The 17,852-nt window shown below is 40.3% G+C and overlaps 2 protein-coding genes across 2 annotated transcripts; both read right to left on the reverse strand.

The window, feature by feature from the left end:
• Positions 1-1,067: 1,067 nt before the first annotated feature.
• Positions 1,068-4,276, reverse strand: LOC112040998 (uncharacterized). Its single transcript, XM_024073921.2, has 3 exons — positions 3,990-4,276; positions 1,667-3,577; positions 1,068-1,544 (listed from the first exon to the last, which is right to left on the reverse strand). The coding sequence occupies exons 1-3, from the start codon at positions 4,041-4,043 to the stop codon at positions 1,479-1,481; spliced, it is 2,031 nt and encodes a 676-aa protein (XP_023929689.1). The 5' UTR covers positions 4,044-4,276; the 3' UTR covers positions 1,068-1,478.
• Positions 4,277-15,608: 11,332 nt separating this feature from the next.
• LOC112009600 (uncharacterized) lies at positions 15,609-16,013 on the reverse strand. The gene has a single exon (XM_024041932.1). It carries the CDS (start codon positions 16,011-16,013, stop codon positions 15,609-15,611), a length of 405 nt encoding a protein of 134 aa, XP_023897700.1.
• Positions 16,014-17,852: the final 1,839 nt, after the last annotated feature.

Raw genomic sequence — 17,852 nt, forward strand, 5'->3', positions numbered from 1 at the left:
AATTTTATCATAATATTGGTTCAATTAATCATTGTTAAGTTTTATTAATTTTTTTTTAGTTTACGTTTTTTTGGTGTTTTGGATTGTTTCTATATTACATTTATGATTGTTCCTATAATAAATAAAAATATAATTACGAAATACATTACTCATTATTAGATTAGTTTAAATTGTAAAAAAAAAATAATAATAAAACTACCATAAAAATAATTATCATGCGCAACGCACGAGTTCGCGGTTAGTTTGAAAAAATATTGCTTGCTAAAATCCTTATGGCATAACTCTACCAAGCATGCAATGATCCAATCCGTACCCAATCTACCAACCCAAATAGAACCATGATGCTTGCCCTCTTTTTTCAGTGATGGAATAGGAATCATACAACCTCCATCAAAAGCCAAGAAGAAGGCCTTTGTGTCAATATGAGAGAGAGAGAGAGAGAGAGAGAGAGAGAGAGAGAGAAAAACCTCCCCCGCCCGGAGCTGAAGGAGAAGGCTTAGCTTGTGAAATATGGGACTTGAGTTTAGGTGAGGGCTGCAACGTAGGAGGATTAAGGTTCTTAATGGGTAGGGATGGTTGAGTCGGTGTATGTTGGGGTATGTACTGACCAAATTGACTTGGCCAATATCAAGGTTGTTGGAGAGGGATAGGATTTGTAGGGAAGAAATAATGTGGGGTGTGGGGAAAAAATTTGGGGTAGCGAAAGGTGGAAAGGTTTGTGCATTAGGTAGTGGAAAGTGTTTTGGGAAAGAGGAAAGAAGCGGTGGTGGTGGGAGTTGTAAAGGATGTGGCTGAGGGAGAGGGTGGGGTGGAAGAGGCAGGGAGGGAGCACTGGGTGCACTCATGCCAAAATCACGCACTCTTCATGGATATGAATGATTACGTGACAACACGAAATCATAGCTCAACAAATATATAACACTTAACATGTTACTGGAAAGAGCTAAACAACAACCTTGCTGTTTTCATTCTAAGAAAATATGCTGTTGTTGCACACTTCTATATAAGTAAAATAATTTTATTCAAAAGAGAGATCAAATCTACAATGTGTTCATTCAAGTCACTCCTAAAAAAACAAACTAAAATTGAAGATTTAATAGATCTCTGAACTCTATATAAGAGAAAGCAGTGATGCTACCCAAGGTAACCATCCAATCATATAAAGATCACAACAAATATAGTTAAAATGATTACTGAGCTTGACATCATCAAGATTGAAACCCACACTTGGCAATACAAGACTTTAGCATTGGGTCATTAAGATGACCACAGGAGGCACATTAGTGAACTGATTAATGATTATTAAATAAATATTTCACCAAAAAATTCTTCGCTTATGAAGGCTTCAGAAGCTGCAATATATATATATATATATGTATTTATCAGCAAGATGCCTTCTTCATTGAAGCAAGCAAGATGACCATCACCTGGGGCTTTAAAACTCTCAGAAAAGTGCACCCTATTTGCAGAGTCTAACATCAGCGCTTTAGTTGCCTTCTAGCCAAAGCAGAGGCTTTCTTAGGGATGTAAACCTTGTAGCTCACCTGCACAAAAATATTTAGACCTTATATGCAGCAGTTAAACATATTAAACTATAAAAATTGTACAGCTACAGGATACTTCCTTGGAGAGTAAAGAATAACGTAAGTTAGATTGAAAAACCTACCTGCACCATTTCACCACCCCGCATCACAGTCATTGTCTTCTGCTCAAACTGTGAGCCCTCTGTAACCTCCTCTTGTGGTTTATTTGAACTATTCTCAGCTAATATGGAATTACCACTAGAAGATGACTTGGGAGCAGCAGAACCACTTGCTTTTTTAATGTCTTCATCGCTATTATTGCTACTTGGGCTCACAGTTTGAGCAGGTTCAGCAGCACTCTTACCTAAAGTCTTCCCAGCAACCAACACATTCGCCAGATGAGATTCCCCTGAAGTGGGTGTTTGCTTCAGAGTGGAGTGAGTTTTAAATGAATTTTTCCTTGCTAATGGTGTAACCAGCTTTGGTCTGGCAATTACAGAACCAACAGCTGAATTGACATTTTCATGGGGCTTCTCAGCAATAGCCACCTGATGAGGTGCACAAGGATATTCCTGCTGAGCAGACCCAGATTTGTGGCCCACATCCTTCCCATCTGGAATCTTTTCGTCATTTCGTAAAAGAAAGTTGGAAAGTCTCCTCAGTGCAGGCACTCTGATCTCTCTTCCTTCTCCAGTTGCACCTTGCAATTTAGCATCATGCTCCTTGGGGGACTTTGTACCAACAATTTTAGCACCATCTCTCCTCAGTGCAGGCACTCTGTTCTCTCTTACTTCTTTGGTTGCACCTTTCAATTTAGCATCATCCTCCTGGGGGGGATTTGTACCGACAATTTTAGCACCATCCTCCTTAGGGAGATTAATTTGAACCAATTCAGCTTCTGCAGTGGATGGTTGCTTCACATCATCGTCATTTTTATCTTTCTTACTGGCAGGAGTATTTGCATTTGTTTGGAGCCCTCCTCGAAACTTTATTAAATTTTCCAAAGCCCTTTGCCTTAAAATTGATTCCATATTGTCACCATTCACATGACCAGAAACCTCAGCCACTTTTCCTTTTACACCATCATTTCTCCCAACCCCACTGCTGCTAGGATTACATCCATTGTATTGATTCTCAATGTCCTTGCCACTTTCTGTAAGTTCAGAGATTCTGATGTTAGAAATTACAGGTTCTTCTACCTTCTCATTGTCTACCCTCATTTTCTTCGCAGCTGCAACATTTGACTGATGATCTAGCTCCCTCTTATATCCCCCATCATTACTATCATTGCTTCTGCACGAAGGGTAATCGTCATTGTCATATACAATCTCCTCTTTATACTCATCCTTATTTGACACCCTGTCTTCATTTTCTTCTTCCATTACTGTAATAACTGATCTCAGACGCTTCGAATTGTTCACACCTGTCTTTTTCTCCTCACTTGGGTATTTGTAACTTTCAATACTCTGACTGCATGAAGAACAACTCCTTGATCTATATCTAATCCTTTTAGTTCCACTTCTAACCGTCTCCACTTTCTTTTTCTCTTTCTCTCTTCTTTCAGACCAGCCTCTATGTCTCTCAAACTCTCTCTCATGACTGCTAGTACTCCTGACCTGACACATTGAGCAGCTGCACGACCCACTACTCATGGAACTTACACTAGCTTCTCTCCTAGGCTTCTTCTTGTGGGTCTTCCTCCCATCCTCAGAGCTCTCCTTTCTCTTTGACCCAATTTTCTTCCTCACACGAGTAGACTCCTCGCTACTCTCACGCCTACGAGAATGCCCTCGAGTCCTTTTCTTATTCTCCTCACCACTTTCAGAGCTATAAGAGCGCCTGTGAGCCCTCTTCTTGCTGCCTTTCAAATCTTTCCGAGTACGAGAACGAGCCCTTCTACTTTTATAATCATCCTCAGAACTAGAACATGAAACTGATACAGAAATCTTCGAATCATCTTCTTCCGACGAAAGAGAATCATCACGATGGCGAAGCTTCTTGGATTTATTATATTTCTTTACCCTCCTACTCTTACTTCCCTTCCTTGTTCGACCCTAAACCAGTGACGTTCACGTGCATACATACATTAGTTGCCATTATGAACACAAAATTCAAAGACCCATAAACAGATACACAAATAAACTAAATCAAAAATACAAATTTTATTTATTTTTTCCTTTATCCCATAAATTAGGATCTCAAAAACAAAACTTAACCACAATATTCTTAATCCATCCACTCATCTCAACAGAGTTTAAATACTATAATTTTATATATATGGGGACCCAGTAAACAAAAAGAAGCCTAAGTTTCAGTACCTAGATTTTCTATTCTTTTAGAGAATTTTCCCAAGAACCATAATAAAGGTTAGTCTTTTACAGTTCAAGAAAAAGGAAAGGTAAAACAGAAAATCGAAGAACAAAGTTATTACGTAAACATAAATAAATTTAGAGAGAAAGTAAAAACCTGAGAGGAATTCTTGGAGCGTTTTTTCTTGGAAGAAGAAGAGGATTTTCCCATCTGGATCACTTACCTTACCTGCAAGTCTGCAACAATCAAAATTACATATAAAACAAAGAAAAACCGAAAACGTTGAGAGTTAGAGGATAAAAAAAAAGTGTCGGGATTAAAGGAAGGTTTAAGGGAATCGGTAATCGCAGTATAAAATCGAAGGTAGTGCTCCTCCGGTCTTTAGATTTAAGAATGGACCTAGTTTTGAGTTTGGACCCCTAACTCTCTTTTCGTTTTATACCTTTCACAAAACCACGAACACCCTTTCCAAATAACAATAAATATATGAAAATTTAGTTAATTGTCACGTTTTAAAACAATGCTAAAAATTAGCATTTTGAGTGTCTAAAACTCAAATTTATAAGTGTCGATTTGTAAGTAGAGATAGAAATCGAGTTTTAAAGACTCGATTTCCATAAATTGTAGAAAAACGCCGCTATAGGGCTTTAAAACGTCATTATAGGGTTTTAAAACGTCACTATAGGGCTCACTGAACCTGGTATTAACACACTTAAAAATTTTTTGTAAGAAAACACCGCTATAGGGATTTAAAACGTCACTATAGGACTCAAAAACGCCACTATAGACCTCCCTGAACCTTGTATGGTACGATCATCCAGACAAACACTCGCAAAGCAAGTTTTTGGGACTCGAGTTTTAATATGGATCTCGAGTTTCTAAAACTCGAGATGCTATTTTTCTTAAAACTTTGAAACGTTACTTAACTTACTACATAGAACCCCTTCATTAGTCTACTCTGCAAATTCCCACTAGGTATGACCATTTAAAGTAGGAGAAATTATATTTTACCACCCTAAACTATACACCAGATTATATTTTGCACTTTAAACTATTCGAATACATGCTTTATATCCTAAACTATGATTTTTGTTACACTTTGCACCCTAATGTTAGTTTTACCATTAAGTTAGACAGAAATTAATAGCATGTGAGTTGCATGCAATTTTTGCTTAGATGACACATTGATTAAAGACGAAATAACCATTTTCACAAAAAAACAAAAGCTTAATTCTTTTTATTTTTTCCAGCTCTCTCTCTCTCTCTCTCTCTCTCTCTCTCTCTCTCTCTCTCTCTCTCGTGAGTACAGGTGTAGCTTTCTCTCTTTGGTACAACTCTCTCTCTTTCCCCAAATTAAAAGCCTGTAACCCTAAATCCCCTAATCAAAAATATCTTCGGCTCCACCAAATCAAAAAAGACAAAGTTAGTTTGATTTGGGGATTCAGGACCCATAATAGATAAAACTCCTTTTCTTTTGTTCAAATTTCAAACTCGCTTAAAAAATTAAGAAAGGAAAAGTGATATGGGTAAATCGGTGAATCCATATTAAGCATATTTTTCAATATTCTTTTGAAGAATCAGGGTGACATACTATTTGAGCAGGGGTTGTCATTTCCAAGGATGGAACCACTGTTTCTCAATTTGTTATGCATAGAGAAAAGTGGTAGAGGTTCTTCCTTCTTCTACTATACGCTTGACTTGAGTTCTTGCTTCTATAGATACCCCTTAGAGCATCTCCAATAGGAAATTCCGTCATATCCTATTTTACCATCTTAAACAGCTATTTTATCAATTATACAATACCATTTTACAATACACCAAGTGTAGGGACACGTTTTATAGCCCAAGCCCAAGGTGTATGAGATTTTGGCCCAGTTAGCCCAATATAATAAATTTGTAGAGAGTGAGTTGGAGAACTAGGCCCTAATGAATTTGACAACGGCTAGTATGGATTTAAAAGGATCAAGCAAGAACAAGGAAAATAGAGCTGAATGAATTCACTGTTTGAGGAGGTATTTTTTGTTATATAAATCAATAACATTTCGGTATAAGTCCAATTTTAATTGCTGCAGTATTCTTTCTTTATTTTTCGATCCGTTCCTCATTGAAGGTCTCTTGCATTATATATCTCCATTTGGGCCATCCTGATTCTACATTTGTTGATCATTTGAGCCCTTACTTGAATGCCCATTCCATCAGACACCCTTTTTGGCTTTCTGGGAGTTGTGGTAGTCAAGGCAGCATTATTCAGGAGTCTTCTCCACATAAATGCAGCCAAAAAAGTATCTGTAGTGCATTTAATCAATGGCAGCAGCTTTTCCTTGGATATTTTCGGACTCCCTTCATTCTCATATGTTCATGAGGCACATCCCTATCACTGAAACTTTTTGGAAGGTCACCTTGATTGCTGGAATACATATTTCGAGCTGTATTTATCATATCCGAGGAGGAGTTCCTCCTCGAACCACCTTCCACCCATTCCTTATTTATAAGACTCTAAACTAAACTCCCTCATAACTATTTATCCCTTCTCGGACCTATCACCATGCTTATACAAAGTCCAAGGCCCAATATATGATTTTGGGTCCTTATACCTATAATAGCCCCTCAAAACTCCGATTTTTCCCTCTCACCCGAGAAGAAAAAGTGGGGTTTTGATTTTTAAGAGATAGAACCACTCATTTCATTGGTTCACACATGTGGAATTACTGTTTTGTGCTTCCCATGATTGCTACTAATGCTTCGGAGCCCGCAATGCGTAATTAATTGCTCTAGACGGCATTTTGTCCCCTACATTCAACGATGAGGCGCTAATCCAATGACTGACATTTCTCCTTGGGTTTTGAGTGGGCTAACTCTTACCCCATTCTGCCTTCTATATAAAGCATCTGGAGAAATCATTTCCCTCATTTCATAAGTCTTCAAACTCTCCAGAGATCCCAAGCACTCAAACTCACAAAGCTCTCCAAGTTACCAAACTTCCCATACTTTTCCTCTGAGAAATCCTTGAAAATCTTTCTAAAGGTTTCGAGGATTAGCATATATCTTAGTTCTCGTAAGTCTCTATTTCTTCAAACTTCTCTTTTTCTCCTCGGCCCATCTTCTTGGCCTTCCAGTTCTTATTTCTTCATTTACTAATTTTAGTTGTCTCCCTTTAACCCATCTGGATGGGTAGATTTAAACATCTAGTAGACTCGCTTGCCAAAATAGAGCCCTTTAAGGATAAATACCACATGTCGCAGGGAGTAGCCTTGCGATACTATTCCTTAGAACAAATAGTGACACATAGAGAGGAGGAGAAAGTCATCATCCCCATGATAGCTTTCATAGAAGGGGGATGACTCTCCTTGTAGGTAGGATAACATGGGACTACCTCCTCAACCATAGGATTTGCCCACACCAGTGCGCGCCTAATCTATTTAGGGTCTTAGGTAATGTTGATGCTCTTAACGAGTATCTGGGCTTGGGGCTCACCTGGCACGATGTGATCCACATGTATGAGTGCCATAACCTTAAAGGTGCGGGGTTTTACCTCAAATCCTGATCTAATGTTGTTAGGCTCATCTCGGGGCTCAAGCAATTTATATCTCGGATGCCGAGGAGGAGGTTGATAGGCACTCAGGCATTCACCCCCAACTCTATTGATTGCTAATCTAGACGATACCTCAGAGGAATAGGAGGACGAAATTGCATTGAACAAGGGGAACAAGAGCCTAAAGGACCTCATGGCTGCATGGAACAAGGTGTCAACTTCGAAAGAAGTCATCAAGCCCCAAGTTCCACCTATCTTTCCCCTTTCTCCCCCTCAAAACCCTGCCGACCTCGGACTGAAGGCTATGCTGAATATGAAGAAAATGAGGCCAGTTGAGGACCTTGAGGAAGGAGAGGTGGATCCTCAAAAGGGGACCAAATAGCAGAAGGTGGCCAAAGACAAAGACAAAAAGTCCACTTGTGTGGATAGCCGAGAGGAGCAAAATAGGGCTGATGTGCGCCTTCCTCAATGCACCCGGTCTCCTCGGCTAGAGGTGGATAGGGCTTGCATCCCTTGGAACACCTTGGTTAGGGACTTCCAAAGGGGGCGTGTGTTCGCGTAAAATAATCTGCAAGCGCACAGAATCGTAACAAGTAGTAAAGTGTTTTTAAAAAACGAATGTCGAACCACAGGGATTAACTATGTTATTGAATACCGAAATTTACTAAATTAAGTACTATTTGGAAAATCGAAAATAGATGGAACGTTCTACTATTTGAATTAAATTAAACTATTTAATAAAAATAAATCTATGAATAAAAAATTAACAAAGCGTAAAATCTAAAAGTGTAAAAATATGATAAGAATGGATCTAGAGCAGTTGATTTCACCTAACAAATCCCACACAATTTATTCTTCCTAATTATTAAATTCTAATAATCTCCCGTTGATGATTAAAAATTCCTTAAGTATTCAATATTTTCTCTCGAATAATATTAAAAATATCTTCAACTAACAATTCCATATCTCTATGTGAATTTAATTAATTGGAGACTCATTACGTACTTTGAATTTTTTGAAAAATCACACTAGTCGCGGTAAAGCATCTCTACTTTCGCTCAACTAATGGTGTTTAATTCTAGAACTAAAATAACAAATCACCTCTCGGTCTCATTGTAATTCAATTGATCAAACCATAATTCGTAAAAAATAGTAAGCATTAAGAATAGGAATTAAACACTCAATCATGGAAATATTAAAAATAAAATAATTCAGAATATAAATTGTGTGTTCATTGCTAGACTACATCAACGCTCTAGAAAATAAAATTTAGTTCATAATAAAACTGAAAAGTAAACAAATAAAACTTATGTCTTTCATCTGATGGTTGATCAACATGAAGCTCTCGCCTTTGCCCTCAGATCCTCCTCTTCAGAAAGACTCCTAAAAGAAAAATCTTCAATGCGGCAGCCCCCTTTTCCTCTCAGGTTTTCTCTCTCTTTCTTTTTACCCTAAAGAGCCTTTAAATAGGTCAAGGAATCCTATTCCCGTTTGGAGAAAATCCCAGAATTTTAGGCTTCACTTAACCGACGATTTTGGCCCATTTAACGTCAGAATTCGGACTTTTGGTAAACTATAAAGTTGTAGCCTTTTAAGTTAACTTTCCAGCCCAACTTGAATCATCTCGATTGGATATCTGAGCCCAAAGTTATGCTGAAAATACTAACTGATGTGCAGGCTGGAATCCTAATCCGAATTGGACTTGGATTTTGTACAAAATTCCTTTGATTCCTTGCTCTTCTCATTCCTTTAAAGCACAAATGAATAGATAAATATAAATAAAAAAATAAAATAAAATCAAAAGAAATAAAGGAAAACTAACAATTTTAATAAATAAGAGGATAATAAAAATCATGTAAAAATTACACTTATCAGCGTGCAGGCTATGTCGCTAAAGCCCTAGAGCAGCCTCTTCTCCTCCCCCGAGACATGGAGGCTTACAGGCATTTCAAGCAAAACGACCCCTTTTTGTCCCTGAAGAGGGACCTCACCATGGAAAGCGACCTGTCATATCCTTGAATTTGAATGCTCAGCCGTACTTTTGTCATTTCCCTTCATTTTTACTCATGTGATTCCTCCACTGTTTTTGTGCAGGTTACTTAACAAATTTTTATGGCCGAGGAGTGGGTCTGCGATGCCCGTAATGAGGCTAATGCTGAGGCCCTCTCCCTTGCTGACGTTGAGAAGTCCTTAAGGGCCTTCAAACAAGAATAGGTGGAGATGTTTGAGGCACTGAAAAAGGCGGTCCAAGCTCAAAAGAGTGCCAAGGCGGGTCTAAAAACCGCAAAGAAGCAGGCCGAAGATCAGCGTCAAAAACTGCACTTGACCGAGATAGACCTGGCCACCGAAAGGCAAATGGTCAGAGATCTAAAGGTTGAACTGCAAAAGGCCAAAAAAGCAGTCGAGGTTGAGAAGCAAGCGTCCTATTTGCTCAGCGTGGAGGAAACGCAAGTTAGGCTTGCCGAGGTTTGTAGGGATTAATGCGACGTATCATGGGGTAGGGCCCTTGATGTTGTAGGCATCCCTACAGATTTTGTATGGAGGCAGCCTGGGAGCATCTACTACCACCCAGATATTCGTGAAATCCCAATTGTCGTCCCTTCTTACTCTGCCCTTGCTCCAGAGACTTCTAAACAGCCCTTGACTGCTGAAGCTGCTCTCCCTCTCCCTAAGGCTTCGAAGGGATCTAGTCAAGCTAGTGATCAAGGACAAGGACAAGGGCAAGGAGAAAAAGCACTCTTTAGAAGCCATAGACGCTGCCAAGGCCAAGGAAGCTACAGCTAAGGCAAAGGAAGCAGAGGCCGAGAATAAAGAAGCTGATCCTAAGGCCAAAGATGCTACCACCTCTAAGCTAAGCCAGAAGGAGGACCCTCTTGCCCCCAAGGCCAAGTCTTAGAACTTATGATTTTCTTGTAGTTTTTATTTTTTATTTTTATTTTTTAGTGGCACTATGTCACTGAATATAATGTACTCCCTTTTTAATTGAGGAATTGACTTTCCTTTCTATCTCTTGTGTTTTTACTTTACATGCTTTCAAGCTTACTGTTATTGCAAATAAACTTGATCTGGTGCCACTTTAATTATAATAAAAACTAACAACGATACCTCGCCACCAGTGTAAGTAATTTAACTAAGTACCAACAATGAAGAGATTTACCCTATATTTGTACTACGAACTGCTCTTTCTGTAATAAAGGCTGAATCTAATAAAGACAAGTAATAAACTTACACTTGGATAAATAATTAAGTATTTTAACTTACTCAGAGCTACCAATCTGAGGAATTGGCTATAATTTTAGATCTGTCTTGACACTTAGTGAGAAACAAATAGATATCATGGAGTGTTAAATTCCCCCAAGTATGTGGTCCGAAGAGGCATACACAACTAAGGTTCTATTTAATCACTTACAAAGATGTCACAGAGTGTTAATTCCCCCAAAGCATCTGGCCTGAGGACCTAGGCATGAATAAGGTTCTGTTTAAACACTTGCAAAGATGTCATAGAGTATTAATTTCTCCAAAGCATCTGGACCGAGGACCTAGTATGACTAAGGTTTTGTTTAAACACTTGGAAAGATGTCATAGAGTGTTAATTTCTCCAAAGCATCTGGTCTGAGAATCTAGGCATGACTAAGGTTTTGTTTAAACACTTGTAAAGATGTCATAGAGTGTTAATTTCCCAAAGCATCTAGTTCGAGGACCTAGGAATGACTAAGGTTTTGTTTAAACACTTGCAAAGATGTCATAGAGTGTTAATTTCCCCAAAGCATATGGTCCAAGGACCTAGGCATGACTAAGGTTCTGTTTAAACACTTGCAAATATGTCATAGAGTGTTAATTTCCCCAAAACATCCGGTCTGAGGACTTAGGCATGACTAAGGTTCTGTTTAAACACTTTATAAAGAAAGAATAATAGAAAATACAAAGCCTTTATATAACAAATGCACATATTGATAAAGGACAGTTCTATTAATAATAATACATTTTCAGGTTGTTTACATTCCAAAGGCGTGGTATTACATGCTCATCTAAGTCTTCCAGAAAATACGCTCCTGTACCAACTACCAAGGTTATGCGATATGGCCCTTCCTAATTAGGCCCTAACTTTCCCCACATTGGGTTCTTTGCAGTACCTAGAACTTTTCTTAATACCAAGTCACTAGGCATTAATGGCCTCAACTTTACATTGGCATCATAACCTTGCTTGAGTTTGTGTTGGTAGTATGACAACTGAACCATTGCATTTTCTCTTCTTTCCTCAATAAAGTTTAAGCTCTTTTCTAATAACTCATTGTTACTGCTCAAATTGAATGAGCTGGTCCTTAACGTTGGGAAGCCAATCTCCAAAAGAATAATAGCCTCAGCTTCATAAGTCATTGAAAAAGGAATCTCCCCGGTTAACCTATGAGGCGTGGTCCGATATGTCTAGAGGACATGTGACAGCTCTTCTACCCATTTTTCCTTCACATCATCCAACCTCTCCTTGAGTACATTCGTTATGACCTTGTTAACAGCCTCGGCTTGTCCATTCCTTTGGGGATAAGTTAGAGTAGAGTATCTATTTGTAATTCTCAAGTCGTAGCAGTATCTCCAAAAAGATTTGCTATCAAATTGAAGGCCGTTGTCCGAGATGAGGGTACGTGGGACTTCAAATCGTGTGACAATGTTTTTTTTAAACAAACCTCTTGGCATCTTGTTAGGTTCTAAGGTCTTAGGATTTTATGTATTTAGAACTCTAATTTGTAATGTTGGCAAACCATGATCAAAACATTGTATTTAGTCTTATTTAGACTTGCTCAAAGTTGGTTTAATATTGTAAAGTTGGAATCGAGTGGCTGCAGAAGTACTTGGGACTTTCGGCCTGGCTCGATCGATCGAAGAATAGACTCGATCGATCGAAATTCGCACAGGTTGAATTTTCTGCAGAATTTCCAACTCAGCCCTACTTCGTTAAACGTTTAGGGTTTTATGTTTTTACCCTAGGTATATAAACAAAACCCTAGCCACGTTTTTGAAGGTTGTCCATATTGTATTGTTGCTCATACATTGCTGTTTTGTGTGAATCTCGTGTGAGATCTTTGAGGAGCTTTCCTTTACACAAAACTTAGGGTTTTCATGGTGGAGATGATTTCAACATCTTGAAGATCATTACTGTTGCAACCATTGGAACTTAAAAGAAAAGCAAGCGGGGAGCTTGTAGCTGATTGAAGAATTCAAGAAAGAAGTAGTCCGTGGATTCGGAGCCTGCGCGTGGTCGTGTCAGGAAGTTCTACTGGTGGGTAGCATTAGGAAGTCGAGCGGGGAGCTTGTAGTCCTTTTGTACGAACTTCAATTCTTTCATAATGAATTCAGGTTAGCCTTGAGGATCGGTGGGTCAAATCCTCCCCAGGTTTTTACCGTGTGGTTTCCTGGGTGATCATATCTTGTGTTATTTATTTTCCGCTGCTTTATATCTTGATATGATTGTTTGGATTGTTTTAACCTAGAATTGCTTAATTTGACTAAGTAACAACTTGGCTAATTAATCTAGGCTACGCAATCTGTGTGTTTAAGGGGTCTAAAACCGTTCACACGTCTCTGATGTTTGCTAGGGGCTTAGCTTCGACTCACTTAATGAAGTAGTCCGTGTCGACCAACAGGTATCTCTTGTTTCTTGCTACCTTGGGGAAAGTGCCCATAATGTCTAAGCTCCATTGAGCGAATGGCCAAGGGCTGGACAGAGGATTAAAGACTTCCCCAAATTAGTGCATGTTTGGTGTGAGTCTTTGGTACTAGTCGCACTTCTTTACATATTCTTGTGCTTCCCTTTGCATATTTGGCCATCAATAGTCTTGAGTGATGGCTCTGTGCGCCAAAGATCTGCCTCCAATGTGGCTTCCACAAATCCCTTCATGTAATTTCTCAAGGAGTAGCTTTATTGCTTCGGGGTGTATGCATAGCAAGTATGGCCTAGAAAATGAGCATTTATACAATTTCTGATCCTCGAACAGCCAGAACCGAGGAGCTTTTCTTCATACTTTGTCAGCTTCTGATTTCTCCTTAGGTAGAATATCCTTTGCAAGAATAGTACTACGAGGTCCATCCAGCTAGGCCCTACTCTAACATGGTGAACATGAACCACTTCGTTGTTCACCTCTATGGGCTTGCCCAAGTCTTCCACAAGGATGACCCGGGGTAAGCTTTTCACCGAGGAGGTTGCAAGTGTGGCTAAGGAATAGCATGTCTGTTTTCGCTTCTAGGGATATACAACAGGTTGAAGGATTCAAAACTTGACTACAGACATTTAACCTGACTTAAGTACCCTTACATTCTTTCATCTCTCGCCCCAAATTCTCCTTTCACTTGGCCGACGACTAATCTTGAGTTTGAGAACATCTCTACTGCCTTTATGCCCATCTTTTGAGCCATGGTCATTCCTGTTAGCAGAGCCTCATATTCAGCTTCGTTATTTGTGGACGAAAATCCCAACCTTAATGATTTCTCAATGGTGATTTTCTTGGGTGAGACCAAAACTAGCCCCACTCCGAACCCCTTTTGATTTGCTGCACCATTAACATATACCTTCCAAAATAAAGGTTCTTGCGAGGAGATTGTGTCAACTGATTTTTCATCCATGTTCTGTGTCGCTACTACTTCTTCTAATGGGGGTTCGGCAAACTCGGCCATTAGGTCCGTGAGGACCTAGCCTTTGACAGAGATATGAGGCATGTACTTGATATCAAAAACCCCTAGAACTGTGCCCCATTTAGCAATACTTCCCGTATAATTAGAACTTTGAAGTATGGCTCTAAGTGGAAGCTGAGTAAGGACAATGACTGTATGTGCTTGGAAGTAATGGGACAACTTTAGTGTACCATGCACTACCGCCAAGATGACTTTCTCCAATGGTAGATAACGAACCTCAGCCTCATGCAGTGACTTGCTCAAGTAGTAAACTGGCTGTTGTATGCCATGATCAACTCGTATTAACACCAAACTTACAGCATGAGGGGCCATAACGATATAGACAAACAGGACCTCATCCACTTCAAGACTAGACATGATAAGTGGCCCAGATAGATATTCTTTAAGTTGCTAGAAAGCCAAGGCGTACTCTTCAGTCCACTCAAACCCTTTCCACTTATTCATCAGTAGGATGAAGAACCTGCACCTATCTGCTAATCGAAAGATAAATCAGTTTAAGGCAGCGGTTATTCCGGTCAGTTTTTGGACTTCCTTGGGATTTCGAAGTGGTTGTAAACTATTAATGGCCTTGATTTGATCAGAATTGACCTTAATTCCCCTATGGGTTACCATATAGCCCAAGAACTTACCTGATCCCACACCAAATGAGCACTTGGAAGTGTTTATGCGCAACTTGTGTTTCCTAAGAACTTCAAAGATGTTTTCGAGGTATCCTACATGCTCAGAGACCACCTTACTCTTCACCATCATGTCGTCTATATAGACTTCAATACTCTTACCCAAATGTGGTTCAAACATCCTTGTCATCATCCTTTGATAGGTAGACTCAGCGTTTTTCAAACCGAATGACATCACTTTGTAATGGTAGTTCCCAACGGGGGTGACGAAAGCAGTCTTTTCCTGATCATTTAGGGCTAGCGGTATTTGGTGGTACCCTTGAAAGGCATCCAAGAAGCTCATCCGAGGATGGCCTACAATTGCATCCATTAGCTGATCTATTCTAGGTATAGGGAAAGGATCTTTTGGGCAAGCCTTGTTTAGATCTATGAAGTCTATACACACTCGCCATTTCCCACTCTTCTTTTTGACCACCATAGTATTGGCCAGCCATTCAGGATAGAACACCTCTTTGATAGCCCCTGCCTGTTTTAATTTCATCACCTTGTCTTTGACAGCACTGGAGTGATCCTTGGAAGAGTGCCGAGGTGGTTGCTTTTTGAGGGTGACAGAGGGATTAACGTTTAAATTATGACAAATAAAGCTCGAATCTACCCCTGGGGCCTCATAAGCATTCCATGCGAACATGTCAACATTTTTTCTAAGAAACTCTACCAGTTTTTCCTTCTCTAGAGGAGGTAGCTAAGCCCCGATCTGAAAGAATTTCTCTATATCATCACTAACAACGACCGTTTCCAAATCCTCACATTTGCCTTTGTGGCCGATCTGTTGACAGGCAATGCCGGAGCTCTTAATTGCTATAAGCCCCATTCAGCATGGGCCGAGGACTTGACCTAGGGCATCAGTCAAATGGCGGCCACCAGGCATTATCTAGCCACAGATTAACTCCCAACAATTTCTTCAATCCGATCCCCGGATGGGTATTTCACCTTCTGGTGCAGGGTAGAAGAGATAGCTCTTAGGACATGAAGCCAGGGCCTGCCCACAGTGGCCATGTAAGGAGAATAAGTGTCCACCACGGTAAACCTCACCTCCACCACCTCTGAGCCAGCCTGCACTGGTAGCCTAATCTGATGCCTTAGAATGACTACCTTCCCATCAAAACTTACCAAAGGAGAACTGTAGGCTGCTAAGTAATCGGGTCTCAAGTTCAGCCCCTTGTATAGGTCAGGGTACATAATCTCAACGCCACTACCTTGGTCCACTATCACCCTCTTCACGTCATATTCCCCAATCCTGAGCATCACCACCAGAGCATCATCGTGGGGCTGTGTGGTTCCAACCATATCTTCCTCGGTAAAGCACAACGCCGGTCGAGTGTTCACTTTAGCCCTTTTTAGCTCAGAGTTTGAGTCCTTGATGGACTGCCGAGCAATAAAAATTACCCTAGAGGGGCAGGACCTGGTCCTCCCTAGAGCGGCGAAGATGACATTTATCGTTCCCAAAGGAGGTCTCAAAGGAGCATCTCTTCGTGGTTCCTGGCCAATCTGGTTCTTCACTAGAATGATATAAGAGGTGTTTCAACTTTCCTTTTCGGACTAGCTGGTCCAAATGGTCCCACAAATTTCTACAGTCCTCTATAGTATGTCCCTAGTCCTGGTGATATTCGCAATAAAGGTTCTGATTGCGCCTCATAGGGTTTCCTGCTATCTTGTTTGCCCATTTGAAGAATGACTCATTCTTAATCTTCTCCAGAACCTAATGCATCGGTTCTCAGAATATGACATTAACCGCATGAGTACTGCCAGATCCTTATTGCCCAGTGAAATCTCTTCGTGGCCAGTTGTTATTATATCGGTCCGACCTGAAACCCTCCTCTCTTGAGGGATAACCTTATCCTTTCCTTTCCCTTGCTGCTGATCTTCCTCAACCCTTTATACTTATCATTTCGGTCCATGAGTTGGCGCACACTAGTAATAGGTTTCCCCATCAAAGACTTCCTTAAACCTTGCTCGGTTGGGAGGCCACTCTTGAAAGTACTGATGTTGACGTCATCAAAGTCGCCATTTATCTTATTGTACATCTCCCTGTATCTATCTGAGTATGTTTTCAAGGTCTCCCCATCTCGTATGGACAAGGACAGTAAGGAGTCTAAGGGCTGAGGAACTCTGCTTCAAATGATGTAACGAGAGCCAAATGCTTAGGTGAGCCCCCTGAAAGATTCTATGGAAATTTCCCTCAAGCCATTGAACCATCTTATGGCCACAGGTCCTAGATTGGAGGGGAACACCTTGCACATCAAGGTTTCGCCCTTAGAATGGACAACTATTCTCTGATTGAAATGGCTCACATGCTCTACAGGATCTATTCGACCATTGTAGATGGTGAACGTTGGCTATTGAACCACCGAGGTAGTTTTACGTCTTTAATCTTGCCCGTGAAGGGTGACTTGGAAATCTGGCTTAACGCCTTGCTCATAGCGTCATTTCCTAGGCCTTTGTGTGGCGGGCTTCTGACCCTCTGTTCGCGATGGTGTTCCTCCTCGTAGGAGAAAGATTCGCTAGGCAGGATTCGAGACCTTTGCCTGTAACTAACATCTCTTTCGTCATCAGAAGAAACATCTGAGTTAGAGGGGGTTTGCCTTCGCCATGCATGGCACAACTCCCTCTTCAACTGGTCAATCTCTAGTTGCATGCCCTTGCTACTCTTTGCATGGGAGATATGGCTTCCACCTCAAGGTTGACTCATATCAGTATGGGTGGTATGCACATTTCCTTCATGGTCACCTCTCTATTTAAGGTTGACGAAAGGGTCGCCATGCTGGGATCCCAAAGACTCTATTTGGTGTGGACTTGAACCTACCATGGTTGAATGTTGCAGTCACTCACTATTGCACCAGTTCTTCTCACAGAAGGTGCCAATTGTAGGGACACGTTTTGTAGCCCAAGCGTAAGGTGTATGGGATCTTGGTCCAGTGAGTCCAGTACAATAAAAATGTAGAGAGTGGGTTGGAGAACTAGGCCCTAATGAATTTGACAACGGTTAGTATGGATTTAAAAAATGATCAAGTAAGAACAAGGAAAATAAAGCTAAATGAATTCACTGTCCGAGGAGGTATTTTTTGTTATATAAATCAATAACAGTTCGGTATAAGTCCAATTTTAATTGCTACAGTATTCTTTCTC

Source organism: Quercus suber, unplaced genomic scaffold (genome assembly GCF_002906115.3).
Source record: "Quercus suber isolate HL8 unplaced genomic scaffold, Cork oak 2.0 scaffold_497, whole genome shotgun sequence".
Taxonomy (NCBI): Eukaryota; Viridiplantae; Streptophyta; class Magnoliopsida; order Fagales; family Fagaceae; genus Quercus; species Quercus suber.